The following is a 27,864-nucleotide window of genomic DNA, read 5'->3' as shown; positions in this document are numbered from 1 at the left end:
AATATGAAAAGAAAAAATTATTTTTATGGAGACTGATCCAGAGTTGACAGCAGCTAACCCTAAAATGTGTCTGATTGTTTAACCAGCCAGGAATCTACACACACATTCACATTATCTTATGCACAGACTATCAGGGAGGACTTTATTAAGTCTTTGTTGCAGTCAGTTGAGTGTGGTATCAGTAATGCTCATCTAAGATACTTGTGTAGTCTCCATGAAAAAGTAGGTTAAAACTGGCAGGACTTGTTCTTGGTGCCCTGGGTACCCTCTAGTAAATATCACTTCTCTTTGAAGTTTAAGTAAGCACTCCTCAAACATAGGAAGTAAGTTATCTACTGGGAAGCTTCCAGCATGCAAACTCTTATTTGTGTGCATATATTGTTGCAACCCTATTTACTACCACTCTGGCCTCCTGCTGCCACTTCCTCTCAGTTCTTCAGAGAAGAATGGTAGTAATCTCCTGACCATGACCATATTTACAGAATTCTTTTACTACCTTGGGGTCTAAAATTAAAGATGTGAAATTTTCTATAATACCTCATTCTTCTGTTTCCTATTTGAGAAGAATTGCTTTTAAGAGAAAGCATTTGGGTGGGAAGGAACTAAGGGACACCTAGCTTTCTGGTACCTGTTGATGTTTCCCACTTTCTCCAAACAGGAACTTCTCTGCTTTCTCCCTTGTGTTAGGAAGTGCTGCAGTGTTTCTCACAAGCCCCAGTCACTCGGCATTGCCTTCCTCATGTTGTCTTCAAGTCTGTGAGATTCCTTGTGTTTTCTGCTCTTTGCTGTCGTGGTGGTAGCCTGGCTCACATGTGGTCAGTGGTTCCTGAAAGCCAGTTGCCTTGCCAAGTACTTGCCACACATGATGTGGTTTGGTCCCTGCCCAAACTAACCCAGCCCTCGAACTAACCCTGCTTTTATTAGGAAACACTTGACAGCTATTGTATTGTGTTGGATTGTTTTGTTTTATTTTATTTTATTTTATTTTTTGAGAGTAGGAAAATTTATTGGAGAAAAGGAATAGGGACTAGGAATAGCTCCTGAGAGAGGAAAGATCCTGAATGGATTGTCCTTGACAGCTATTTTGAGCACTGATGAGTATTCTCAGATTTTGTTCTAGAAGATGAGCCACTGCTCTTGCACAAGTAGAAATGAGTAAAGCAAATGTGAACCCAAGTGGCTATGAAACATTTTACAGACTCATTATTTCCAGTAGTTGAAGGACTGCTATACCTTTGTCAAGATAACAGCTTCTTTGTTATAAAATAGAAGAAAATAAAAGTGCTTTGGAAAGTGAAGTGGAGAAGTGAGTAGGCCGTTCTCAAATGTTACAGAAATGTCACTTTCTTCTTGGAGGTTAAATAGTCAGTAAACACAAAGAGGGTCCAAAGGACATTTCTGGTTGGAGAATAGGAGAGTTATTTGCTCTTCTGAAAACCTCACCATACCTGGCCTCCCCTCTTCTCTCTCTAACCTCATGTTTGTGTCCACCAGCAGCCTCCATAGCCCCTGATCTGCCACCATGCTGTCCCTTTCCCCAGCCATGGATGGCCCATTGTGTTCCTACTGCTCTGACACCTGAAGTACAGAGCAGTGCTGCTGAAAACCTCAGCGTCCAGCAGATGGACACTGTGGCTGCTCCACACCTTCCTTCTGCTGGGCTCTATCTTTGCCAGCTGTCTGTGCAACCTCTTCCCTTCCTAGCTCGCCCACAGCACTCTGGCTTCCCAGTGCTGCTCTATTCTTTTAAGTCCTTGCTCTCTCTTAGTATCAGTAGATTAATAAAACTCATCCGGCACAATATACTTCAGTTTCCTGCCCCATCCTTCTGTCTCTCTCAGGTTCACATCATTAAAGCCAAGTCCCTGCCACCTACTTCTCCCATCACCTGTGTTCTTGATTCTACCTCCTTGGCCTGAGCCTCTGTTGTGGTCTGTCTTTTGCTGACCCTGTGCCATGAACATGCTCATGACTCTTCTGTTATTAAATATAATATCTCCCCAGGCCAGCTTTCACCGGTAGCCTCTGCTTTCTCTTTTTCGATCTGTGACCCCTCTTGAAAGAGTCATCTACACAGTTAGTAACTCCATGTCCGTGTTTTCTCTTAGCACCCACTGATGGGCTTTCACCAATACGCATTGAAACTGTGTGTCTCTGATATCATCAGTGAGCTCTAAGTCTAGGGGCTGCTTTTGTCTTTTTCCCATTGACCCTTTCGTTGTATTCCACATCATCAATCCTCTCTTTCTCCTCCTGGATATACTCCTGAGTTAGTTTCTAGCGATTCCTCTGCTTTTCTTCTTTCCGCCTTGAATGTTGGGTTCTCCTGGTTTATCTGCTCCTATAACTTCAATTTCTACCTATATGACATTGATCTCCAAATGTGTACTTCTCACCTTTGTCTTCTCGGTCTGGTTTCATATTTCAAGCTTCCTCTGGGGCCAGCTCTACCTGTGTTCCCTGCAGGCGTCTCCTGTTCACATATCTAAAAGTGAACTCACCTTTTCTACCCACCTCCTTGCTGTGTTGCTGATCTCACCTGAAGGCTGTGTAATGCACTGGGACGCTGGAGCCAGATGCTAGTAGTTGTTCAGTGTGTTCCTCCTTTATTCTCAAGACAGCTTACTCCCAACCATCACTTTCTCAAGCTCTCTTACCTGGTGTTTTCCTGTCTCTCTCCCAGAGGCCTTATTCAGCTTCACATTATCTCCTTCTAATTGTCACACTATCTACCTAAATAGTCTTCCTGCCTTCATTTCCCCAACTTGACTGTTGTCTTTTCCACATGGATATTTAAAAAACATCATATTAATACTTAAAACTCCTCCTATGGCTGACCAGGAGATGGAGAGAGGGAGGGTAAGGGTAAGAGGACATAAAAAGAATTAAGATTTGTTATGTACATATACCAACTTCACAAGATGAATATAATAGTTATGTACTGCAAACGCTTATGAATAATTAGTAAATGTTTCCATGTGTTAATATGTACAGAGCTGGCTAGGACTTTTCTTTATCTCCTCAATTTGCTTTAAGCAATGCAAATCAGTCTAACTAAGATACTGATGCGTAGTCTTTGAAACAACATGGCAGATCAGCTTTGCCCCATCCCGTAGCTGCCAAGAACCATGTGTGAGCCACGTGGGAGGGAAAACCATGCTCCGTGCTCAGCTGGGATTGAGTCTCCAGATAAGAGGCTGTGACTTTCCAGGGCATAAAAAATTACACATCAGAGCTGAAGCACCAACCCCAAAACATTAGATCCTACCTTGCATTGTGTTATGTAGATTATTCTTTTCTGCATGTACTTCTCTCCGAATATTGCAGAGGTGATTTCAAGCCACCTATCAAGCCTGGCTCATAGCACTCATGTACTTTCCACCACTCTCACAGTCATGCATCTTCAAGAAACTCCCCTCTTCACGAATGGATAAAACCTGGGTTTAGCCCTGAATCGAGGCCTTTGTCCCAGTTAGCAATCACCTTAGCTAAACTTAGGACCCCCTTGACTCCTCACAACTACAAATATGCCTTAGTGTCTTTATTCTCACCATGCATGAGAAGTGGTAGATTGGAATTAACTCATTAGACTTCCAATAACTTTCCCCTGGGGATTACAAATACAAACTTCCTGGAGCTCCAGGAGGTCTGGGAAAGGCTTTCTATGTGAGGTGTGTCCCCCACCCTCCAAATACCGCCATGCACAAGGGAAAGCGATATGCAATAGCATCCTCTCCTCCCACATTCTTCTGATTCCTGCTGCTGTTCCCTCTGTCTGTCCTACTTTTCTGCTCTTCTGACCAGTACTTCTAGAGCCTTCAAGACTGAGCTAGGACCCTTTCCCTAGATTTAGACTGGCCAAAGTCCCAGGACTTCGATCTCTGCAACATTTAGAAACAAAACATTTGTGTGGCTGTTTCAACCGCTAGACTGTAAGTCTTAAGAGGCTGTGACCACATCTCACCCAAATATTTGCAGTTTAGTTTGTGCCCCTACTAGATGCAGTCTACAGAGAGAGAAGAGAGAATGGGAGAGTGAGAGAGGGTGTAAGCAATCTGCAGCCTCCCAGAGGTGAATTAAACTTTCTGATATATAAAAAAAGCAGATCCAGAACAATCCAGCTTCTTCTGTGATGAGAAAGTGAGGTTTTCCCCTAATTAACCCCCTGAATGTCCACTCTGTGTTCCTGTACAGAGAAAGGGTTTTTTTTTTTTAATCTGTTTACTTCCAGAAAACATATCCTTCCATACTCTAGATAGTGAATGTTTATGAACATTAAAGTCTTACTTCAAAGTAATCTGGAAAGTTAAACAGATAGTAAAACAGAGATGTTAAAGGCCATGACAGGGACTGTATAACTTTCACCCACCATGGGTATAACCCAAAAAGAAAATAGGAAGTGATCAAACAGTAATGATTTTACAAGTCCTATGTGCCTGGTATCGTGGCATTCCCCAGGGCCAGTGGGGTGAGAGATATGAACATTACACAATCTTGTACACTCAAAATACCATTTTGGAAAGCCACAATTTATTAAGGCCTTAGTAGGGATCAGTAAGCTGATGTTTCTGTACCTATACTGTTTGGAGCAGACTTGAGATTTGATGTTGCCAACTTTTGATGAAAGATATCCAGGACTTTGCTTAGTGAGCAGTTCGTTGGTAACAGCGGTGGTCCAAGGATAGAGTTGGATCTTCCATTTCTCTCTATGATCTCCAGCAGGTCTTGCATGCAGTCTCTTGGCCTCCCTGAACCCCCTTTTCTTCCTGTGTAGTGGAGACACCTCTGCTCATCATCTGGTAGTGTTTATAAAGCTCCAGCAGACCTCTGTCTGGAAGACTCTGTTAACAGTAATGCATGCTTGGTTTATGAGATGGTTACAAGAGAATGGAGGTGGGGGCAGAGTGCCAAACATAGCCAGTGCTTTTATCTTTGACATTGCAAAGAGGTCCCCTGGCTGAGGGCCAGACCAGAGTTTACTGGAATATAAAATGCAGACATATGCTTTCTGTTGGTGGGGTGCCAGGGGAGGGCTCGCCGTGCAGTCAGCCAGCTCTTCACTTCCACAGGATGCACAGTTGCCAGGAGAGCATCTGAGTCCTGGTGTTGTGTGCAGGGTTTCATGGGGATGAAAAGGGGCAAAAAAAGATAGAGTCTGAAATTTATTCTTTTTGTTTGGTTTTGATTTTTGAGACAGGGTCTCATTATGTAGTTCAGGCTAGCCTTAAACTCACAACTATGTAGTCCAGACTGGCCTCAAACTTGGGATGATGCTGGGATTACAGGTGTGTGCCACCATGCCTAGCTCTATATTCTGCAATCCGATTACTTCATCTGTCCCCCTCAAACCTGGTCTCCCTGCCAGGCTTACTGCCCAGGAATGGTAGTATGCTGGCATCCCCCACTCCTGCCTCCAGGAGCAGAGCTACGTGTGGATTAATTCACAGCTTTACAGCTGTAGAACAATGGAAGGAACACTGGCCTTTTTTCCACTGGGAGGAAAAGTACAGTTCTGAGTTCTTTGTTTTCTGTGTATTAAGTAAAGCTACAATATTATTTCCCTCAAACTGACATACTGTTTTTCTAACTTCTTGGTTATTTGACACATGGTCTGGGGTTTCAGTGCTGTCTTCCTAAGATTAGTAAACCCTGGGGAATTTACACACTTCAACTGAAAAATTAGGAGAAGCTGTTGGAAACTGGATTGACTGATGTTAAGGGACAGGTTCTGAGGTTGAATTAAATAATTTCTTTTGGTCAGCTCCTCTGATTACCTCCTTGAAAAGTGCATAGAGACTTATATCCAGGACTTGTGCTCTGAAATTGTTAGTGTGGACCCCAACTCAACTGTTCCCTTGGTTTGGATAATCTGATGTGCCTGCTTAGCAGAAAAGAAAATACAGTATTCTTCTGATTTGGAATGTTGCCCATAACAATCATTACACAAATGTTAGAGGGCAACTGTGAATTAAATAATCATTGTCAAAGAGTACTGTACTCTTCTGGGTATTCTCTTTGTTCTGTCCTGCATACTCTTTTTCAGCTTTGGTAGTTTCTATGCGAGAGAACTCAGTTTATAATAGAATGAAGAGTGAAGGAAGTGGAATGTGAAGGGGTTTGGGGTATAGCTCAGTGACAGAGCGCTCACCTAACATGTGCAAAGCCCTGGCTTTGGTCCCTAACACCACAAAAACAAAAAAGGGAAAAAATTTTGCAATTTGTTTGCATAACCACAAATCCCAAAGTCTGTTCTATCAGAATTTCAAGTCTTTCCTCAAACACAGCAGATACCTGCTTCAGAGGTGATTAATGGAGTGGAATGATTAGTTTCCATCTCCATGGCAACCTTAATCAAGTTCTCACCTGGGGAAGCTCAGCCCGAGGTGCTGTTAGCCTCCAGGCCTCACAGCTGGCCACAGCAGAGCTGGGATTGGAGTCCCACCTTCTCAGTCCTACTTTTACTATGCTGCCTGCCACATACGTATGCCAGGAGCACAAAACTCAAGATGTGCCGTCCTCTGTCTCTGTCTCTGTCTCTGTCTGTCTGTCTCTCTTGCTCTCTTTCTCGCTCTGGATGAAACCCAGGGTCTCATGCATGCCAGGGAAGTGCTTTACTACAGAGCTACACCTGCCCCAGTGCTCATCCTATTTTCAAGTGTTTCTGGGTCAACCACATCTATTTTATCCTAACTTTTGCTATTAGGACATTGCTCCTTAAGCCTAACCTGAATCTACTCTGCTTTGGTTTAAAGCAATTTCCTCTCTGTCTGCAGAGAAAAGTGAAAGCAGCTGCTATGCAAGAAGAAAATACAAAAGATGGAGGTGTGGCAGATTGGAGGAGCTGAGAGCTGTGGTTTTGATCTCCATTAAATAAAACCTGCCCTGAAACTTGGGGTGTACCTTCTCATATCTTCTCTTAATGGCTATTGGCGTTAGAACACTTTGATTAAATCTTTGCCTTGTCCTAGAGTTTCAAACCTCCCACTTTGTGGTGTTTGCAATGAGACTAGCAGGACTCTGCCAGGAACTGTATGAATTTACTATGGCACAATCCATCCATTTGATAGCCTTTCCACAAATGTGAAAAGAATTTGCTTGAATATGCATTTGCAAGCCAAGCCAGTAGCCTTCTGCTTCATATAATCCCCATTTTATCTTCTCAGGAACTTATCTTCCTGGTGTGGAGGGAGGCTGCAAGGGGATGTCTCCTTCCTGAGTATCTTGTTGTCATCTTTGACTCCCTTTGTCTATCAACCAGTCATGCCAGCTTTCTACAACACGCTGCATGTAAGGCTGATTTCCAGCAAGCACCACTGACTTGGGTAGGCACCCAACTGCCCCAAATGTGTAGATGCTTCTTTTATTCCAAGTAAACCTGATGTTATACAAGCCAACAACCATTCTCTGAAAAGAAGTTTTCTGCTGTGGGATGGGACGATGCAGCACAAAGGAGGTAAAGTGTTGAGGTAACTGGGAAAGGCTTTGGTGGTTCTAGAAGGGCTGACTTTATGCAACGAGGCTATTGTCCATTTCTTAGAAATCATGAAGGGAACATTCTCCTCCTCCTGGAGATTCTGGGTAGTTGGAGCTTTAAGGTTAACTTCCAGTTGGTTAGAGTATATGGTCATATAAACATTTATAGTTACAGGAGAGCTATATTTCTGTCTGAGAGAGCAAGCTAAATGGACATTTAGCAAATGGTGACAGCTACAGGGAGAACGTGAAGTCCAGCGGTGGCTAAATGAAGTAGTGCTGCCAGTGGACAGATTGTTTCTCAGCATATGCAAGCAATGTTCAGTGGAATTTAGTGGAATTTCATTGTGGCATATATCTATATGTACCCCCAAAACTTCATATGCTCCAAGGTGGGGCTTTGGGGAGTGACTGGATCATGGGCATGTGGCACTGGATCAGCCCACTCATGGGTTTAGCATAGTTCTGGGGTAGGTGATGGATTTACTAAAGAGAAAAGACCCACCCTGGTTGGAGTGGCACCAGTAGATAGGCTGGCAGCATGGGTGGACTCTAAGAGGAAGAAGAAGGAAAAAGGAAGCCTTGCTGCCTCCTGCCTGCCATGCTCCTCTACCATGCTGCCCTTCCTTGGAGTCAGCCAACTACGATCTGAAACCTCTGCAAACTGTGAGCTAAAATAAACTTCTCCTTTAACTTAGGGGTATTTTTTCTCATTGCCCAGGTACTACTCCAGTAGATCCAAGGTGATGATAAGACTGGCCTGCTAGAAGAATGCTTTCTACACTAAGAAGAGGGCATCTGTTCTGGGGTCACCAGCCAGGGGAGAGTGCTGAGGGGCAAAGAAATAAGAACTTTGGACTCTTTTCTTTTTTTTTTTTTTTTTTTTTTTTTTTTTTTTTTTTTTTTTTGTATTTTTTGTATTTTTACCGGTACCAGGGTTCGAAATGACCACAGGCTTGCAAGGCAGGCGCTTGTGCCGCTGAGCTACTTTGGACTCTTAAAATTGCTCTGCGTAACTGTTTGGCTCCAGGATTCAGAACTCTGTTGCATCCTGCTTGTGAACATTTGTTATAGATGCTGAGATCTCAGTTTTATGATACTGGTGAAAAGGTAACCTTTGCAAGCCAGTTTAACCTGTGAACCAGTAACAGCGCTGTGGTGAAACCCTTTTTATCTGCATTAGTTATACTGATTGTTACAAGATGCTAAGGCAAGCATCCTGGAATCTAGTGGGAAGCATACCCAGGATTGTGCTGGTAGACGCTGGAAACTTTTTGGTCTGGTTCTTGGTGGATGAGAGGAGTTTGCTTGAATGACTAAATTAAGGAAGAGCCTTCCAGGCGGAGCAAATGGGACCTGCGGCATGGCACAGTTGGGCTTTTGTCTGCACTCTAAAGTGGTCTTTCCTCCGCTATGATAAGCCTGTTTTTCTCCTTCCTACCAAATAGAGCTGACTCTAATCAATGTCTGTTGGCTGGAAGCTGAAAACTCAGACCATGTGCATTCATGACATTAGTGGTTGTAGAGCGGTTGCAAAGGAAAGGGTCAGACGGTGCAGCTACTCAGAGGATCAGCAGCTCTAGGGAAACTGATTTCATGAAGTTAATATTGCTGAGATCATATAACTATAGAGAAAGGATTCAACATCACGTCTTATGACTCCATATTCGGCATTCCTGTTCTAGTTATTGTGTATATTTGCCGATTAACAAATCGGCAGCCTGTAACACCCATTATACCCTATCACAGGTGCGTGGCTGCTACAATAGTGAATGCTCTATTCTGACCTACTGTTTTTTTCACTTTAAAAAGAGCCATTTTCCCTCAAGTTCAGTCTGAACTGCTTTCAGTTGTTTTTGCCAAAGGAAGTGGAAATTGGTTCCAGCAGAGATGTTCTGTGCTAATCATAAAGATTTTGAATAATGTTGAATGTTAGTCTATTAGTCTCAGGAAGTACAGTACTATAGTCAAAGATATTACAATTAAACTTTGTTTCCCTCATAATTTGAATTTCAGGACTTCTCAATCTCTCTTCAGAGTACAGATACTATATTTAAACATTATTATACTCTTTACAGAAAAAAAATCTTTCCTCTTTATACAATACTACAATTATGGACTTACTGGAAAGTTTATAAATGTTTGTTAATTTTATTTCCCATTCTATCTATACTCATCTCTTTCCGATCCAATCTAATTAGAGTTTATATGAGGAGTGGGTAACAGGAAGTATTAAAAAGCAGATTGCCTTTCTCCTTTTCCTTTTCTTTTTAATGAGAACCATCTGAAATTAGCCCAGTGCAAGAGTTTTCATTTTAAACACGTGTGAGCCAAGTGAATACATCTGTTTGAGTGTTTCAGCTGCAAGGTGGATCTGGGTAGATATATCTGATGCTTAATCTGATAGAGCTGTTGGTCACTTTCCCAAGGATATACATAATAAATTTTGCTGAATTTTAGCCACACTTTATTGAAGAAACTTGTATTTCTAATTCACAGCAACTACTGATAGCTGGGAGGTATATTTCCTACTGTGAAACCCAAAAGAAGCATTTGGCTGGTTGAATGTAATTGTGGTGACTGACACTCTTCCATGTGGTGATGAGATTACCTCATATCATTGTTACAGTTAAAGAACTTACCCCTGAGATATTGATTTAGCAGGTAATATGAGGAAGTATAGATGGCCTCATTGATCCGTCCAGAATAGATGGAGCCAGGGACCTCTTGGCAAACAGTCCCAGAAGACTAAGGCTGATGTTTGAGGTAGAAGCCTGGAGTGCTGTGTCCATTCCCTAAAAAGCTTTTGATGTTATTTTCAGAAGGCATCATGGATCCTGAGTTAGGATGGGAATTTTTTATGCTGGGAGAAGGAATCACATTTGGATTCTAAATTATGACTGGTATCTGAGCATTTGGCACTGTCACAGTGGGAACATATCCTTTTCCAACATAATCATGATGTCATGTGTAGAAGCGAGTCAAAGTAGAAGGAGTTAAGGTAGAAGCGTGATATGAAAAGAACAACCTTGATTTCCTTGGTTGGGGTTCTCTTTGCAAACATAAGTGATTTTATTCTGTAATACTATTATCTGTGGATTATGGAAGGCCACTTGCCTCTCCTTGATCAGTCAGTCTCTAACCAAACGTTTACTTTACAGCTTACCACACTGTACTGGGTACTTGGATATGAGTAGAACAAGGCTCCTCTTAGGGTTCTAGGACAAGCTAGTGGGAGTAACAACCAGGTAGACGATTAACAACACCTCAGTGTTAAAAAGGCATCCAGGGTTTGTCGAACAAAGAAGGCAGAATTAGAGGTCTCCTGATAGAGTGCAGAGGGGTAGTTGAGTCGCAAAGGGAGGAAGCAATGCAGCACAGGACTCAGGAAAGAGTGGAGAGGACTGAGATGGAAATGTAGGAGTATCAGCAGTGAGAGAGTGACGAGTGGGCGGGGGGGGGTGTGGAGTTGTGAGGCAAGAATGAATGGAGTGGGATAAGGTGTGCAAGGACCTTGAGCCAGCAGAGAGGAGCAAAAAACTGAAGGAGAGTGTCTTACCTGAAAATAGGAGGCACCATTTGGCTGTAAGTGAGTTGTTTCTGTGTATTACTCTTTGAAACGAAGTCTAGTCTGTTAGGACTTCCGCAGAACTGTGCAGGAGGTGGTGACTAGAGGTGGAGCCACACTGGCTGGCACTGCCAAGCCTGTGAAGTGCAGGTGGAAGGAGCAGGGCAGCCGTCAGGAGCACTGGCTCCTGTTGCAGGGAAGGGCACTCAGGTGCCAGGCAAGTGCTTTCCCATTGTGCTACACGCGGGCCCACAATAGGACTTTCGATGTTTTAAAAATATGTAACTGTAAATCAGACGTTTTCCATTTTCTAAAGACAAATGTCTTTTACATTGGTAAAGCTGAAATTCAGGAGGATTTTTTTGCCCTAAGTAACTTGTCTCAAATGATAATGGCTTTGGATGATAAATACTAGAAACAGGAACTGTGAAGAAGAGCATATTAACTTACTCTTATATTTGCAAATTTAAAACAGAAGACTTAAGTTGTGTTTCCATAGGTATATTTTCAGTTTATACGCTCATGTCCTGTTTACAGAGATATGCGACCACATGTTTTCCCCCTTTAGGGTGTGGGGAGAGAAGAGACACACCCAGCGCAGGCTGTAGCGGGAGCTGCAGAGTCACAAGAGTCAGGATTGTTCAGGACTGAAGCGAGTTGGGGCTAAGTGCAAGAAACATTTACCATAATGGCATCCTCCAGGAGGTTGACAGTTAACTGTAAGTGTGGCTTTGTCTAGCTGCAGTACAAAATCTTCTGGTCACTATTGTTTCTGAATGTTTGAAAGCAATTTCAAAGCTTGCCTGCTCTTCTGTTAAGTAAATAAAGGCTTAGTGTCAACCCAAAAGAACAGCTAACCAGATTCTGTTTTGTTTGCTGATGTGGATTTAGTTATGAATATAATGAAATTGCTCTGTTCTGGCACTGATCTCACCCTGCTTGGTAGAAGGATATGAGAATTGCTGGGGTTTCCGTGTTGAGGGGAATTTCACTGTCCTTTAGCGCTAGGAAAATCTTCGGAACCATAGTTGACAATATTTTAAATGTGTTAGCTCCACAAATATAAGTCTCACCTTATAAGCAAGCCCAGGAGAAAAACCAATTCAAATTGCATGAGGGTAGTCAAGATGGAAATGGATTGGGGTCAGGATCAACAGACCTGGATTTAAATACTGCCTCTGGCAGTTCGGAGTGGAAGGACATGAGGATCATTTCCTTAAGCTTCAGGACTGTCTTAGACCTTGTATAATGGGTAGGTATAGATACCCTGCAAGAATGTTATAAGGATTAACTGAGATGTATACAAGACACCCAGATAATAACATATTCAAAGTAGTTACAAAAACATGATCTCTTCTAAATCCATTTTTACAGATGTTCAGCTGAGCATTTGGTACCTATAGGGTATTTTGCTAAGTATTTTGAAGAGACAGGAAAAAAAGAATAAGGCCTATGTTCAGCTGTGGAGAACTTACAGTTAAAGGGAAAGATATGACAGGCACGTGCACTGCAACACCCAGCTTGACCATTTTGGCCTCCATGCTGCTCCTGGAAGCTATTTGGGCTTGTTCCTGCCTCAGCTCTGTTGTACCTGCTATGTCCTCTTATCTCCTGAGCTTTCACCTGCAGACCTCTGCTTAGATGCCATCTTCTATAAGACCTTTCTGGCCACCCTGTTTTAACAGTTCCCTGATGCTAGTGCTTCTCTTCTTGCTTCTGTATTTGTTTGTTCTCTGCCATATTGCGTTATCTATGTGTTTCTGATGCCCTGTGTTCCTCTTATTTCTTAGGTATAAGTGCTATAATTGATTTCTTTACTGACTCTCCCAGTGGCTACAACAGTGCCTTGTAGGTACTCAGTAAATATTAATGAATAAAGTGAGTGATTAAATTAATTAATTTCAAATGCAAGGAGGGAGATGTGCAAAGCTCCAGTGGTCAGAAATAGTACAGAAGTCATATTGGGGATTGTATTAGTTTCCTATTGCTGCATAACAAATGATCATAAAGTTAGTGGCCTAAAGCCATACAAATATATTATCCTACACTTCTATGGGTCAAAAGCCTGAATCAAGTCTTGCTGTATTAGAATTGGAGCTCAGTAGGGCTATACTCTTCTGACAGCTCCGGGAGAGAATCTGAGCTTGCCATTTTCACTTTTTGGAGGCCTCTCATATTTCTTTGTTTCTCCCTCCATCTTCACAGTCTGCTGTGGCTAAGTCCTCATAGCACTTCATTCTGATCTCACCTACCTCCTTCTTCTCTTTTTTTTGGCGGTAACTGAGGATTGAACCCAAAGCTTTCTTACTGAGCTACAACCCCAGCCCTTTTTAGTTTTGAAACAGGGTCTCACTAATTTACTAAATGCCCAGGATTAGATTTGAACTTGCAATTTTCCTGCCTCCTAGAGTGTGGAGATTACAGGAGTGTGCCACTAGGTCTGGCTCCTATTCTACTTTTAAAGGCTGTAGTAGTAATTGCATGGTGCCTACTTGGGTAGTGCAGGATAGTTCCTTATTTTAAGGTCAGCTGATTGGCAACTTTAATTCTGCCTACAGCTTAATTCTCCTTTGCCATATAAGCTAACATAATCACAGGTTCTGGGGCTCAGGACGTGGATACCTTCACGAGAAGAGCAGGTGTCCACTGTCCCTATGCAGACTACGATTTAGATTTGAAATTTCAGTAATAAAACATAAATGGGAACATGTAATCATGGGTGACTCTGATTGTTAAAGCAGGAGAATATGACAGAACTGAAACTTTAGGAGATGAATAAGGGCTTAGAGCGGAAATTTAGCAGGAGACTGCTGTCTGCTTTCTCAGAGACGTTGATTATCCTCCTCTTCCTATGCACAGGAACTTGGTGTGTATTTAGAATTTCCTAAAGGAAGTAGGCTACACTTCTTCATATCCACCTTCTGTGGCACACATGTGCAAAGCACATACACAGATTCCCTCGGCTCTGTGGCTCACAGATGTACTCACACAACCGTCACACATCTTTTTTCTATTCTCAGAGGCTTTATTTTTCTCCTATCCTGGCATACATGAGTAATCTGTATCTTTCCACCAGTCACATGGGCTTTCTCTGGCAGCTGTTCTTGAAAGCGCACTCTTTCCTCCTAGAGATACACTGGGAATCTCCAGGGAGCTACAAATAGCTTGAAAAGGCCTGTGCTCTCTCACCTTTGCAATCGCCCCCATACTGGCTATGATTTAACTCCCTCCAGTGATTCTCATCTCTGACACCTGTAGATCACATAGTTATTGAATATTTTCTGTTGAATGGTTCCTACCTTTGATCAGCTTCTGTAAAGCAGTGCTGTCCAATAGAGCTCTCTTCAGTGACAATATGGTTACACATCTGTGCTGTCCCAGGTAGTAGCCATACCCACATGGGGCTGTGAGCACTTGAACTGTGATTGCTGCAGCAAGATGATTTTTAAATTGTATTTATTTTATTTTATTTCAATACGAATTGCAACATGTAGTTAGTGCCTGCCATGTTGGACAGCACAGAGATACAAAACTAAGACTCGCTGAGCATGCTTAGCTTTCCATAATGGAAGCAGACAAGAACAGAGACTTTTAGAATCAAGCAAACCTGGTTTAGACTTTGGCTATACACTTCTGATTTCTGAGCAGGTTGCAGTGTGTATGAATCTAGTTTTTAAGTTCAGCAGTTGATTGGTATTAAATCAGGGAAAGGAGATGCAGCTGCCCCCTGACCTGGAAGGGAAGCATATTTTACCTCTAAATTGCTTAGAATTGTTGCATGCTGGTAAAAATCAGGTTTAGTTCCTGTTGGTTTTATTTCTGTTTTTCATTCTAAACACTGTGTTTACTTCTTGCCTGACTCGGTGGACTGTGCTTATTCACTGCCTGTGTTACTGCACAGGGCATGGTCTTACATACATGACAGAGCTGTGTAAAGTTGCAAGGGAATAGTTTTAGTAAAGCCACCAGTGCTGTGCTGTGCTCTGCCACACACATGGTTTTCAGACATTCATTCACAGGCATTGAGTGAATACCTATCATTTAGCACTGTGCTAGATGTTGGAGACATAGCAGCAAACAGGAGAGGACCTGCTAACTAAATGGGAGCGCAGGTGTTTGCAATACAAGGCAGCTCCTAGGTGTATTTTGATTTCCTTTGTTAAAATATCAGGTGTTTTGTTTGATTTGTCTTTAATTTTTGCAGAAATCAAAATTGGTCCACATGGGTATAGTTTATCTGTCTTCCTATTTCCTACCTTGGTTAGTGATACCATATTTGATTAAAATGTTTGTCTGAAGGCCTCTTGACAAATAATTATAGATACTATCTGTCTTCTCCTTACTTTTAAAAATAATAGCTTTGTTGATATATAATTCACATATGACACTGTTCAGTCAGTTTAGTGAACAGTTTAATGGTTTTAAGTCCCTTTTATAGAGCTGTGCAACAGGCATGCCAGTCAGCTTTAGAACATTATCTTCCCAAGAAAGTATCCTTACCCACTGTAATCACTCATCAATTCTCTCATCACCCTAAGCATAGGCACCCTCTATTCTACTTACTGTCTCCATGGATTTGCCTGGTGGGGATATTTTGTACAAATGGAATCGTATAACATTGTGGTCTTTTTTAATTGGCTTCTTTCACTTAGTGTAATGTTTTCAGCATCCATCCGTGTTGTAGCATGTACTGGTACTTCTTTTATTTTATTTTTGAATAATGTTCCACTACATACATATCTTATTTATTTAACCATTCATTAGTTGATGGACATTTGAGTTTCTACCTTTTGGCTGTAATGAACTGAGTATTTGTGTGCAAGTGGGTTTTTTTTTCAACATTTTCATTTATCTTGGTTATAAGGGGTGGAATTATCAATATGGTGACTACCCGGTAGTGTGGTAGTTCTGTAGTTTATCTTTCGAGGAACTGAAAAGGTTGCCTTTCAAAGACATATAATTTTGCATTGCTACCAAAATACATGAGCATTTCAGTTTCTCTGTATCCTCATTGATATTTCCTGTTATCTGCCATTTATTATAGCTATGTTAGTGGATATGAAATAGTACCTCAATGTGGTTTTGATTTGTATTTTCCTGATTATTGTCATGTCAAGCATCTTTTGATGTGCTTATAAGCTATTTTATATCGTTTTTGTAGAATGTCTACATGGGTCCTTTGGCCAGTTTTTAATTAAATTGTCTGTCTTCATTTCCTCTTGTTTTGGCCTGAGCAGGATGCAGATATGCTAACTGGTGATGAGCAAGTATGGAAAGGAGTGCAAGAATCTCTGAAAAAAATTGAAGAACTGAAGACACATTGGAGTATCCTTTCACCTGTAAGTTGAGTTGGACTCTTGGGATTACTTCTTTATTGTCTGAAGCTTGATGTTAATGAGGCCAAGGGTGAGACTTGATTTTTCTGTAAGGTTCATTCTATTCCCTGGCCATAACTACACCTCTGGGCCCAGCCAGAGATTTGGGTAATGGCTGGAGGAGATTGTAGTAAATAAGCATGAATACCTTACCCTCATTAGATAGTATGGCCAGTAAGAGTAGGAGAGTGAGTGGCAGACTCTTTATATGTACACATACATTTAAGGTTTCCTACCTTCTATAACCATGTTCACCTCTAGGAAAGAATAGTTTAGAATCTTTATAATTTAATACTCTTGACCCTCACACTAGAAGCTTCAGAGCATATGAAGCATGACTACAGCACCAGTGGGAGTTGATGCTTAATACATTTGATTGAAAGTAGTAGGTCAAAGTTCAGAGAAAAGGGAGAGAGCATATGAGGGAAGTCATCTGGGGAGCTCCACTGATGTTTTGCTACATGAAAGATGTCCCAAGTCAGGGATAAGCCTGCATAGGTAGAGGGTGAGTGAGAGGTCACTCCGAGGGAAAGAATTTCACTAGGGCAAAAATGTGACAAAGAAAAATCACAGGTTTCCAACAAAAAATTGGAAACCATTGCAAAAAGATCTTCAGATGTTTTGGCTTATGTCCCAGAAAAAAAAAAAAATGTGCAAATGACATTTCTACATAGCAAGTAATGTTTTAAAAAGCATTATAAAAAACAGGAAAGGTAACTTGATAGATGTTTCCGCTTCTAGAGATGAAGTATATAGTTTTAAGAATTAAAGCTTTGTTTGTTTGTTTTGTTTTTTTAGCAGTCTTACTAAAAAATCTGCAATTGCTAAGGAATAGGAAAGAAAGCTGTGATCACCAGGATGCTGTATGGATTCATTAAGAGAAAATATACCCATAAAGTCTTGTTTTCTTTGATAAAATTTGTATCTAAATCTCATAAAGTGATATATAAGGAGGAGTAAAAAAATTGTGATAGACAATAGCAGAACTAGGTGTATTACTAAATTGTCAAATAGCTGTCCTGGAAGAATGATGCTAATTAGATCACTGTCACTCTGGAGTACTTTGCTCCAATCTCAGCTCTCTTCAGCATTTGATTCAGTACCTTGTGTCAGCTTTCCCATCATTAGAACAAAATACCTGACACCCACAATTTAAAGGAGGAGACATTTATCTTGGCTCACAGTTTCAGAAGATTTGGTCCGTGTTTGGCCAGGTGCAAGGTGGGGATTGCCAGGTGGAAGGACCTGGAGAAGGAAAACTGCTCATATCATGACGGCCAGGAGATGGGGGGGGGGGGAGCTGGGAACAAGAATACATCCTTCCAGGTCCCACCCACAGTCACCCCCAACAACAGGCTCCACCTCTAAACAGCACATTCAGCTGCAGACTCATGAGTGAATTAATCCCCCCACAATCAAATAGCAATCTCGGAAACTTTGCGGGGGACATTTTAGTTCTAAACTGTAACACCTTGAATAGAGACACAGAACACAGGGTTATCAAGTGTCCAAAGGGGTACAGATGGGAAGCATAGCAGATTTGGGATGACAGAATCAGAGTTCAAAAGAGTCCTGAAAGTTTGGTATATGAGTGTCAAAAGGTGAAATTTGACCAGAGTTTATATAAAATATACTATTTGGGTCAAAACATCAAAGTATATAAACATGCAGAAAGCTAAGCAGCAGAATATAAGAAAGAATTTTAGAAGTTTAATTAACAGTAAATTGTAATAAAGTATAGGCTGTGATATAATCTACCAAATGATGACCATGGTCTTAGGGTGTATTCAGAGAAATGTAGAACATAAACTGAAAAAGTAGATAGTACTGATCTGGTCAGAGCAAGAATTTTACATTCAGTTTGAGGTAAGACACACTAAGAGGGATGTAGAAAAACTGAGATAAGTTTTCAGGAGAAGAACCAGAGCCAAGGAAAGATTTGAAAGCCCATCTCCAGGTGAGATGAAAGACATCAGGAAAACAGCCAGCTCTGCGAGCGAGAGGTCTCTGTTTGTGGGCTTACAGGGCCATTATACTGAGAGAATCAGACTTCTTCTCTGTGATCCCCTGTGGCAGATTTAGGGTCTGTGAATGATCCAGTCTCAGCTGTACAAAGTTTTACCAATAACTACTAGGTACTTTGTTAGTCATAATCCACCTAATGACCCAGGCAGAAATCAGAAGACACAGCCTCACACTCACAACTCTTCCTACATAGCAGGGCAGTAAACTATAGATGTACACATGCTGTTCTTGGGTGAATGTGCTCCGAAGATCCTTATGTAAAGGCTTAGTTCCCAGAGTAGCTGATAGGAGATACCATGGACCTTGAGAGGTGAGGCCTGGTAAGAAGTCCTTAGGTCTTGGGGCATACTCTTGCAGGAAACTGTGAGATCCTCCTCTTTCGATATCTCTCGGTTTCCTGCCTTGAGGTGTGAGCACTTCCTCCTCACTCTGACATGTGTTCCTGCCATTGCCATTGGTTCCTTCATTAGAGACAAGTCTTAGACTTGACCCTTCAGAACCACAGGCTAAAGTAAACCTCCCTCCCTTCCTTTTTAGATGCCTATGTTGAGTATTTCATTATAGTGATGCAGAGCTGACTAATACAATATTTTGGGCAAGATACATATTTATTTCAGGGAGCACCAAAGATAACAGCATTCAGCTCTTGGCTATTAAAGGAGGTTCCACAGAGGAAGTGATGGCTGATCTGTGCCTGGGAAGATTAGTAGGTGTCCATTAGTAGGCCAGCAAAGAAAAGGGGTGTCCAACAGAGGGAGTAACTGTGCACACAACAGAGCACAAGATGGCATGCTGCAGGGAGGTGGCCAGATGTTCTGTACTAAAGGAGGGGGAGCACAGCAAGGCCTAGTGCCCTGTGCAGATTAGGGTTTTTAGGTGAGAGGGGACCCCAGGATGATTTTAAGCAGGAAAGTACATGCGTGTATGTTTAAGGGCTCTGTGTTCTTATAGTCTTTGCATCTCAAGTTGATTAAGTCCCAAGTGGATTGACTTCACTCCCTTTTCTCATCTAATCCTCTTCTAGTTACTCACAAGTAATCAGAAAAAAGGTTATCTTTCCTGCCCATGGTAATCTGTTTTCTATGGGTGGGCTCTGCAGGCCTCCTTCAGCCCAGAACTCTCCCCTCTGCAGAACAGTGACTTGTAGTGAATACCACACAGATGCCAACAACTAAATCTTTGAGCAAATACACGTCTGCATTAGCTTTAGGGGAAAGCCTCTTAGTTAAGATTATTCTGTTTTTTTCTCTCACACTTGGGTGTTTTGCAGGAGAGGTTTTTGCCGTGTTTGCCAGGAGACGGCTGCCAATGTTGTGGAGGGAAATTGGCACAGAGTCTTCCCAGCTTGTGTAGCGATACAGTAGATGTGTTCCTATGCAGGGCTGCAGAGCGTCTCATCTGGTTTTCAGCTTCTGAGTCTTGTCACCTCAAACCTCCTTAGAATGAGTTGTAGTGCATAGAAATGAGTAGACAAAAGTGGAGGTCAAACAACACAATGTTACAATAAGGTGCAAATTTTGCCACAGAAATGTCTAGCATTGTGTAAGAGACAGCCATTCCTCCTGACAGTTAGTCAGATATCTGATCTTGGAATGAAAAGCCACAGAGGTTAACCCAGCAATCTGTTACAAAATCAGTGGACTGCCTAAGATACCACATCCTCCAGCCTCTGGAGGAATGCCTTCAGTAAACTTTAAACATCTGTGCCAGATGTCTGCAAAAGAAAATCACTAACCTACTTTTTTTCCATAAATGGATCCCCTCAGGGACCAGAGCAAACTGCTGAGAGCCAGGGCTCATCCTAAAGTAACAGGGGTCTCTGGTGCTTGAAATCCTCATCAAGGAAGTCATGCTTTAGGGTGAGGTGTTCTGCCCCTGCTCACAGGGAAATACATTTCCCATGAGGGTTCATGAAGTTATTAGCCCCAGTCACACAAGTGGCCTGATTGGGTTTGCTAATATTCCAAGCACTTTGGAAAGCAGCACTTTGAGGGGAAAGGAGAGAGGGCTATGGGAGCATTGTAGAACACAGCAGTCTGTCTGCTTAGGGTAGGAATTACTGTGTTAGGACAGCAGTGCAGAGGCGTGAGTTAAGGGAAAGAGTGAACCTGGGCTGTGAAGAGATTGGGTCACGTGGGAGTGAGGGGGTAGGGGTTTAGAGCTTCCATCAAGCCAAGTCCACTACCCTCTTTTCCTTCAATCTATACTTGCTTCCAGGTCATGACCACAAGGAAGGAGGAGGGCCCTGGTGTCTGTGCAGCATGGGCTTTGTGTGTGCCACTAAATGTTTGCCCACTGTGCCCATGACACGCAGAACTCTGCCTACTTCATGATGGAACACATAAAGAATATTTTTACTTTACGTCCAGTGCCTAACTTCTTACTGTGACATTAGGCATTTTTATTTCTGGCCTATCTCAAACCACCGCTTTCTCAGAACTTGAGATCTGAAAAATGACAGAACTAGCTAAGATTTGGATCCAGCTTTGTCTACAGTCAAAAGCTGTGCCATTTCTGCTGTGTCTGGGATCTTCAGACATTTCCCCCAAATTGGAATTCCAACATTTGAAAGCAGATGAGTGTAAAGCTGCATGGAGTAGAGGTAGAGGCAGGGTAGGGGAAGAGTCAGTCCCAGCCTAGCATCCTCCTGGCTCCACGTGCAAGGGTAAAGACTCTGTGAGGTCCTGGGGTCCCATTAGCCTTACGCTCAGCTCTGCTCGTAAAGTAGGCACCTTGAGTACACCAGGGTCTCAGTCCTCTGCCTGCCTCTGTAAGAGGTCCAAAAAGTAAGGTTAAAAGGCAGACACAGTGATGCTCACCTGTCATCCCAGCTACTCTGGAGGCAGAGGCAGGATGGCTGGAGGCAGAGGCAGGATGATCATTTGAGTCCATGAGTTGGAGACCAATCTGACCTATATGGCAAAACTCCATCCCTTAAAAAAGAAAGAAAAAGTGATGTCACCTTCAGGTTCCATGAGATTGAGTTTGATTCATGGTTAGCAAGGAAGTCCATACTGCTAAGGAGACATTAGATCTTCCTGGGTTTGCCTGTTTTGAAGTATCATTTCCCCGTGCTTACAATTTATATGTAAACTGTGTTCTTAATATTTTCTTTAAGGGCCTAAAATAAGGATACTCTTTATTTGGTCAAGTATAGATTTGGATCACTTTTGCTTTATAATTTGAAAAATTAAATATATGGTCCTGCAGAAATGAATTTCTTCAAATCACCCCCCCCAGCACATGCCTGTGGGTTGTGTGTGTTTTTTTAGTTTCATGTATACCCAAAGTCTCAAATGACAGAAGCAAACATATGTTCCTCCTTCTGTAAAAGGAATCTTACTGCAGCTTCTTTAATTTCAGATCAGTTTTTAAACAGAAACCAGCAGAATAAATAATTTGAAATGGACCAAAATCTTCAGCCCAGTTTAATGAACTGCTTCATTCATTTTATGACTAGGTTTGAAGAGAAAACCTGTACGAGAGTGAAGAAAGAGTGGTTCTTTGGAAAATGTAATCTCCCAAAACCCAGGCTTGGTTAGAAGATGGTTTGTTAATGTAAACAGAATTTACTGCACTGAGATGCCACTTACATGTTTTTGTTTTTCAAGTATGTTTTCAGGCAGCTCATCTGTGCAAAATAATGGGTACATCCTTCTCTCCTGTGCCCGGGAGCTCATCAGCCTTTTTAAGAAGCTCATTTACTTTTGTTTTCCTCTGATGAAGACAATGAATCCTTAACTAAGGTTAATAACAGAGTGGGAGCAGGTTCTGGCCATGTGCCAGTCGATCATAAGCAGCAACTCTGAACGGCTTCCTGATATCAACATCTACCAGCTGAAGGTGCTTGACTGCGCCATGGATGCCTGCATCAACCTCGGCCTGCTGGAGGAGGCACTGTTCTACGGCATTCGGACCATGGAGCCCTACAGGTGAGTCCCAGGGAGAGGGCCCAGGCCCCCAGAACGTCTGCACTCTGGGTGAAGGACGCATGGTAAAGTCTTTCGGATTACTATTTTATATTAGGTACTCCCATCTGATTCTCAATCAGTGTTTTATTTGTTCCTTGTTTTATTCCTTTCTTTGTTCATTTACATACGCATTCATCAGTCACTTGGAAAGCTCCTTCGGGATGTCAGGCTCTGTAGTTGCACAGAGACTAGACACTGTCTCTATGTGGAGCAGATTATCACAATACAGTGTGTGCTGCCATGACAGAGGCAAGCTCGGGGTGCCAGAGACAAAACCCAGCTCAGCCCTAGCATAGGTGGGACACTGTGTCCTTCAAGCCTGTGCTGACCTGGTGAAGCTTTCTAGTGTGGGGCCCTGTATCCGCCCAATAAAGTGTTGTATATGTCAGACTTGGTGGTCCCCAGAGTACTCTCCCTTGACTCATTTGCTTTCATAGTTGCCTCGTGACCCAGGCAGCGCAGCAGAGAGACTGCCTTGCTCAAAGGGTCATCAAGTAGGTGAAGCAAGTGTTGGTGATTCACCACTTCGTGACTACCTCAGCTCCTCCAGATGAGTGGGGGTTTTGCCCCTGAGGTTCTTGTGACTGGGAGGAGCTCTGGGAGGGAGGGCGGTGTTAGAGTGAATGTTGACAGTTTGCTGCCTATGGGTATGAGGCCTCAGCTTGTTATAGGTAGAAACCCTAATTGTGGAAGTCAAGACTGAGATCAGTCTGAGAGGAACAGAGGATACAAAGTCATATGAGCTAAAACAGTGCTGGCAAACCCATGGCATGTGTGCCATAGCTGTTTGTTATCATTGAAAGCTACAAAAGATTTGCCTTCACTGAGCTATAATCTGAAATTGCAAAAACCCAGTCTGTAGGGCGGAACAACACCACTCATAAGAAGGTGCCTAGATAAGTGCTTGGTACTCAGAAAGTACAATAGAGAGCAAGAGTGCCTCTCTGGGAGGATGTTAAAATATCCACTATGGAAACAGTATTGGCCAAAAGGGAAAACCAGGTCTAGAGCTGTATAACATGGGACAGTAGGCAGGGGAGTAGTGGTAGGGGGTCGGAGCAGAGCTCAGGGTGCTCCCCATCCTCACTAGAGGAAAGAGCCTCAAGAGAACAGGGAGGGGAAGTGAGCAGGAGCCACGTGACAAGAGAAATGTGTTCAGGGTCTGCAACATTTGTACAGACAAAGGCAGGATGCCAGAAATGAGGTACTTGGTCAGGAAGCCAGTCAGGGGCAGGAGCTTGGTGCAGACAGAGAAGATCCCAAAGATGGCAAAAGCCCCATCAGCCGGGTGGATGGCAGAGGTCCATCAGCCAGTTAGTGGCAGCCGTATGACCCTGCGGGTGTTTCCAGACTTTCAGAGATAGTTTCTTTCTCTGCTTTGTGGGTGAGCAACTTTGGCAATCCAGACTGTGAGTCAGCTTTAATCAAACTTACAAGAGAATGCCTTGAGGCATGAGACTATAAACTTTCCCATGAGCAGTCAATTATCTGTTCAGTGTGATGAATCTTGTGAGTTCTCAGAAAACATGAATTGAATATGGAGAGATAAGGTCTCTTCCTCAGAGCTTCAGAGTTGCAAAGGCGAGTTAGGGTGGCTGGAGTTATATCTCTGGGAGCTGGGCCTGGTCTGGGTGACCGGACAGATTCCAGCTGGGAGCTGCAAAACAGCAAAGCCCTCCTGCCCCAGGTGCCCTGGCAGCTATCTGCTCTGATACCTCATCCTCCTTTCTCTTAATATGTAGGCCACCCTACTCAGGCCACTGGAGAAGCATAGAAACTTTCAATCTGCCACTTCCATAAAGAAGGCCACATGCTTTCAAGAACGTCCTTTCTATATATATTTTTTCATCTGCTTTTCTCCACATCTACTGAGGCTTCTCAAAAGCTCTACCTCACCCACTAATTAACTGAGTTTCCTGACACCCGAGTCTGACAAAGGGCCTTGCCTAGCCAGAATGTACTCGCTGCTGTATGGAAAACATTTAGTTGTATTTTCATGGTGTTTGGCAGCTCACATCGTCTCCATAAATATGTACTTTGCTCTTACACGAGGTGACAAATTTCGAAGCCTCCCTTATTTTCTCTTCCCTGGAGCTTGCTCAGGAGTTTCTCTGCAGCATGCTGCATTGATCTACTTCAAGTGAGTGGGATTTGAACCCTTTCATAAAACTTGTAGAGGAAGACATGGGAGCAGTAAGTGCTGGCGTATCTTGTCCCCTTTCCGTTTAGCTCAGACAGAAGTGACAATAACTGTATACAGATGGGCCACATGCCCTACGAGTCCTTTATCAATCTTAGCACACCAGGTGGGAATGTGGGAGCTGGCAGTAGCCTTCGTCCTTCACGTGTGTATGAGGAGATTCACACTAGTGCCATCATTGGTCTACACAGTTGCCCTGCAGCAGCTGATCTAGGTGGTTGTTTTGCTCACCTTTAACCAAGGACTTGAACAGTTAGCTTGGCCTGGATTACTGAGCAAGTGACTGGAAATAAGTAATATACAACAAAAGATTTAACCTTAGAATTAGCTTGTACCTTCTGTGACTATGTGTATATATTTGTGATTGTGTAAACAAAAGTGGAAAGAATAGGGACCAATCTAAAACTAAGGGGAGGGAAATGTTACGTGTCTTTTAAAAAGAATGAGATAGCTACAGGAGCTTATCTAGACATGTGTCTGCACTGTGTTAAAAAGTGAAGAAAGCTTGTTGCTCTGTGAACCAAACAATACTTTAATTAATATTCATGTACTTGTATCTTTGTGTACCACTGGGACTCAATCTATAGGGTAAATCCATGTGTCAACTAGCTGCATCATAAGCCATGCTCATTTTAAATTTGAATACTGTACAAAATTGTGTCTCACACTCTCCAAAATGTCAGGCTTTCCTCAAGGGAGTATGAGAAAAGATGATAGCCACTGATTTTTATCACACCTGATCTAAATTTATTTCAAAATATGCATAGGCTTTCTCCTTTTCCTTGATCAGAGCCTTCAGTATGGGATAAGAGTTGTTTGTATTGATACTGTTCATAAATAGTATTTTTGTGGAGCACATTTGTTGAGGTACCCGAGAAGATTCGGAAGAACAAGAATGTTGGGACATACGCGAGTTGTAGCTACGTGTGTCCTTGTGCTGTGGTTAGAGAAAGAGGAAAAGGAGAAAATCCCCCAAGCAAAAGAGAGCTGTTAGAGGAGGATTTCATCTCAGATAGTGTTCTGTACTTTATTGTCAGAAAAACTGCAGGGCCGGATGGGAAGAGCGGAGTGAAATGCAGCTGGCAGCTGGTGGCCTGCCACGTTTACAAGTCAGGTGCGTGTCACTTGGAGATTGCCTGTGATTACACGGCAGCTGCCTCAGTTTTCATTTCGCCAGTAATTTTTTAACTTCTCCCTCGGAAGCTTTGGCAGGTCAGCTGATGAAATGTAAGGTTTCATCACAGTGGGATCTTCCTCTGTTTTCAAGCTGGCTTTTCTTCTGAGGGCCTACAATTGTTCTTTTGTGGGTGCTTGTCATCGGTCGTATAGCTTTCGAGTACAGGAGCCAGCAGAGCTTACCAGGTGCACGTACAGTGGTGAGACCTGGGCAGGTGAGAGCTGCAGGCATCTCCCCGCACTTACAACTCCTCTTCTGCTTGTGTTGCCCAGGTGTGGTGGGATGCTGTGTCTGTGTATGTGTCATTGACACTCATTTCTAGACGGGGGCCTCGGCTGTGGTTCCTAGTTTAGAACTTTCCTAAGCGGGCTCACAGGGTAGGGTCTCGGGATCAGTCAGAGGCAGGTCTCCCCCGGGAGGAGGAAATGGCCCCTGAACCTCACCCAGCATTCTTTTTACTCTGGTTGTTTGTCATTCATCTTCTGTGGTGAGGTTTACAGAATTATTTCACCCAATAATGAACATATGCTTTATCGTCTGCTTGTTGATGTGTGCAGTAATCCTTTAGCCACTTAATTGTTTTCTTTCCGCATTGTAGTTTTCAATTAAGTATCTTTATGTGTGTGGGAAGGGTAATACTGAGTTACCTGGCATTTCTAAATCAGGACTTCTTTCTGTTTGTGATGGGCAAGGGATCTGGCAAGGCTTAAGCACCTAGAATTTAATCCTTAGTACACAGAATTTTAATTTGATTCTAAGGGATAGGAGAGAGTCTTAATTTAGGATCTAAAAATAGATCAAAAGAAAACAGTGAAGAAGGTGAAAGAGGGAGGAGGAAAAGGCAGAAGTAGGTGATGGTAATGACTACAATCCAGCACATAAATATGAAAGTGCTGTCTTGAGCTTGACCCTGGTAACTTGTGTTTTATGTGCAGGGACGCTTAGAGACAATACAGAGCTTCTGGGGACAGGTGAGGGAGAGTACTATGGGCACAATTGTGAGTGAATTCTCTGGCTGAATTTGTCATGGGAATCAGGGAGAGAGAGCTCTCCTTCCATGTCCACTCCTCAGAAATACTCTGCCTCCCTTTAGCACTGACCACCTAGCTTGAGATGAAGCCAGCTTGTTTGGGTAAAGACAGTCATTGCCTGACTGTGCTGTGTGGTGTTGAGCCTCGCTCTAGTTACGTGAGAATGACCATGCTCATGGTCTTAGTTCTGGGTGAGAGGCCAAAGACAATCTGTGCTTGGAATCAGCATGAGCTTCTGGCCCTCCATCCCCACTGGATCAGCTGCTCTGCCAAATGCAGCAGTCTGTGCCCGAGCTGCCCCCTCAAGCCTCTTGCCCTTGACAGGTGCTCCACATTCGGACTGTTCGGGTGGCAGCAGACAGGCCTGCATCAGCTGACAGCTTCACAGACTAAGCTTTACTCTCTGTTTGCTATTTCCCACCTAAGGATTAAACAAAATGATTGAGCACTGTTGGTACATTCATCTACACTCCTGTGGGGAGGGAAGTGACACTGTGTCACCATTCGTATGCTATGCATAGCAGAAGTAAATATAGCCTCTGTCATACAACTCCATGGTGTTTGTTGCTCCTGACAACAAACTACCTACCCACCTCTCAGAGGACCCCTTTCTTCCTCACTCTTGATCGCGCTGCACAGTCCTCACAGAACTTCATCCCCACCTCCATGCCAGGAATACAAACAAATAAATAGTCTGTTTTCTTTTCAGACAGGGAAACAGACCTCGCTAGTTCCTCTGGCCCCACTGAGGTTGCATTGTGCACTGAGCCAGGTCTGTGTGTGTACTTCCTCATCAACAATAGAGGAAATCAGCTATCTGTAGGAACCTCAGTCTTCCCTATGTCAGATGATGACCTTAGAAGACAGCCACAATATCTTCTGAGCCACAAATACCTCCCATCTTCCATGCTTACTGCATGGCCTCCTGGATGCAAGGACCCTGGCAGATTTGAGTAGGAACATGTTAGTCTCCTGTTTCGTACTTACACATTTTGTCAATAAAAATATTGGTTGGGACCTATTTTTTGTGCTTAACAAATAGCA

General features: G+C 42.9%; 1 protein-coding gene across 8 annotated transcripts in view; it reads left to right on the top strand.

Moving 5' to 3' along the window:
• The window catches only part of Smyd3 (SET and MYND domain containing 3), a 715,019-nt gene that overhangs the window by 554,516 nt on the left and 132,639 nt on the right, over positions 1-27,864 (top strand). For all 8 annotated transcript variants that reach the window (XR_010043331.1, XM_063236766.1, XM_063236765.1 and 5 more), the window contains 2 exons: positions 16,279-16,366; positions 22,199-22,373. Coding sequence is in view for 7 of the 8 variants with exons in the window: in XM_063236766.1 (XP_063092836.1) it covers positions 16,279-16,366; positions 22,199-22,373 (263 nt within the window). In the remaining variant the exon portion in view is untranslated. The remainder of the gene's footprint in view (positions 1-16,278; positions 16,367-22,198; positions 22,374-27,864) is intronic.

This window comes from Cavia porcellus, unplaced genomic scaffold (genome assembly GCF_034190915.1).
Source record: "Cavia porcellus strain 051 isolate PalLab524CR breed Dunkin Hartley unplaced genomic scaffold, mCavPor4.1 scaffold_26, whole genome shotgun sequence".
Classification (NCBI taxonomy): domain Eukaryota; kingdom Metazoa; phylum Chordata; class Mammalia; order Rodentia; family Caviidae; genus Cavia; species Cavia porcellus.
The sequence above is the reverse complement of the archived record's forward strand: the minus strand, read 5'-3'. Positions and strand labels throughout refer to the sequence as shown.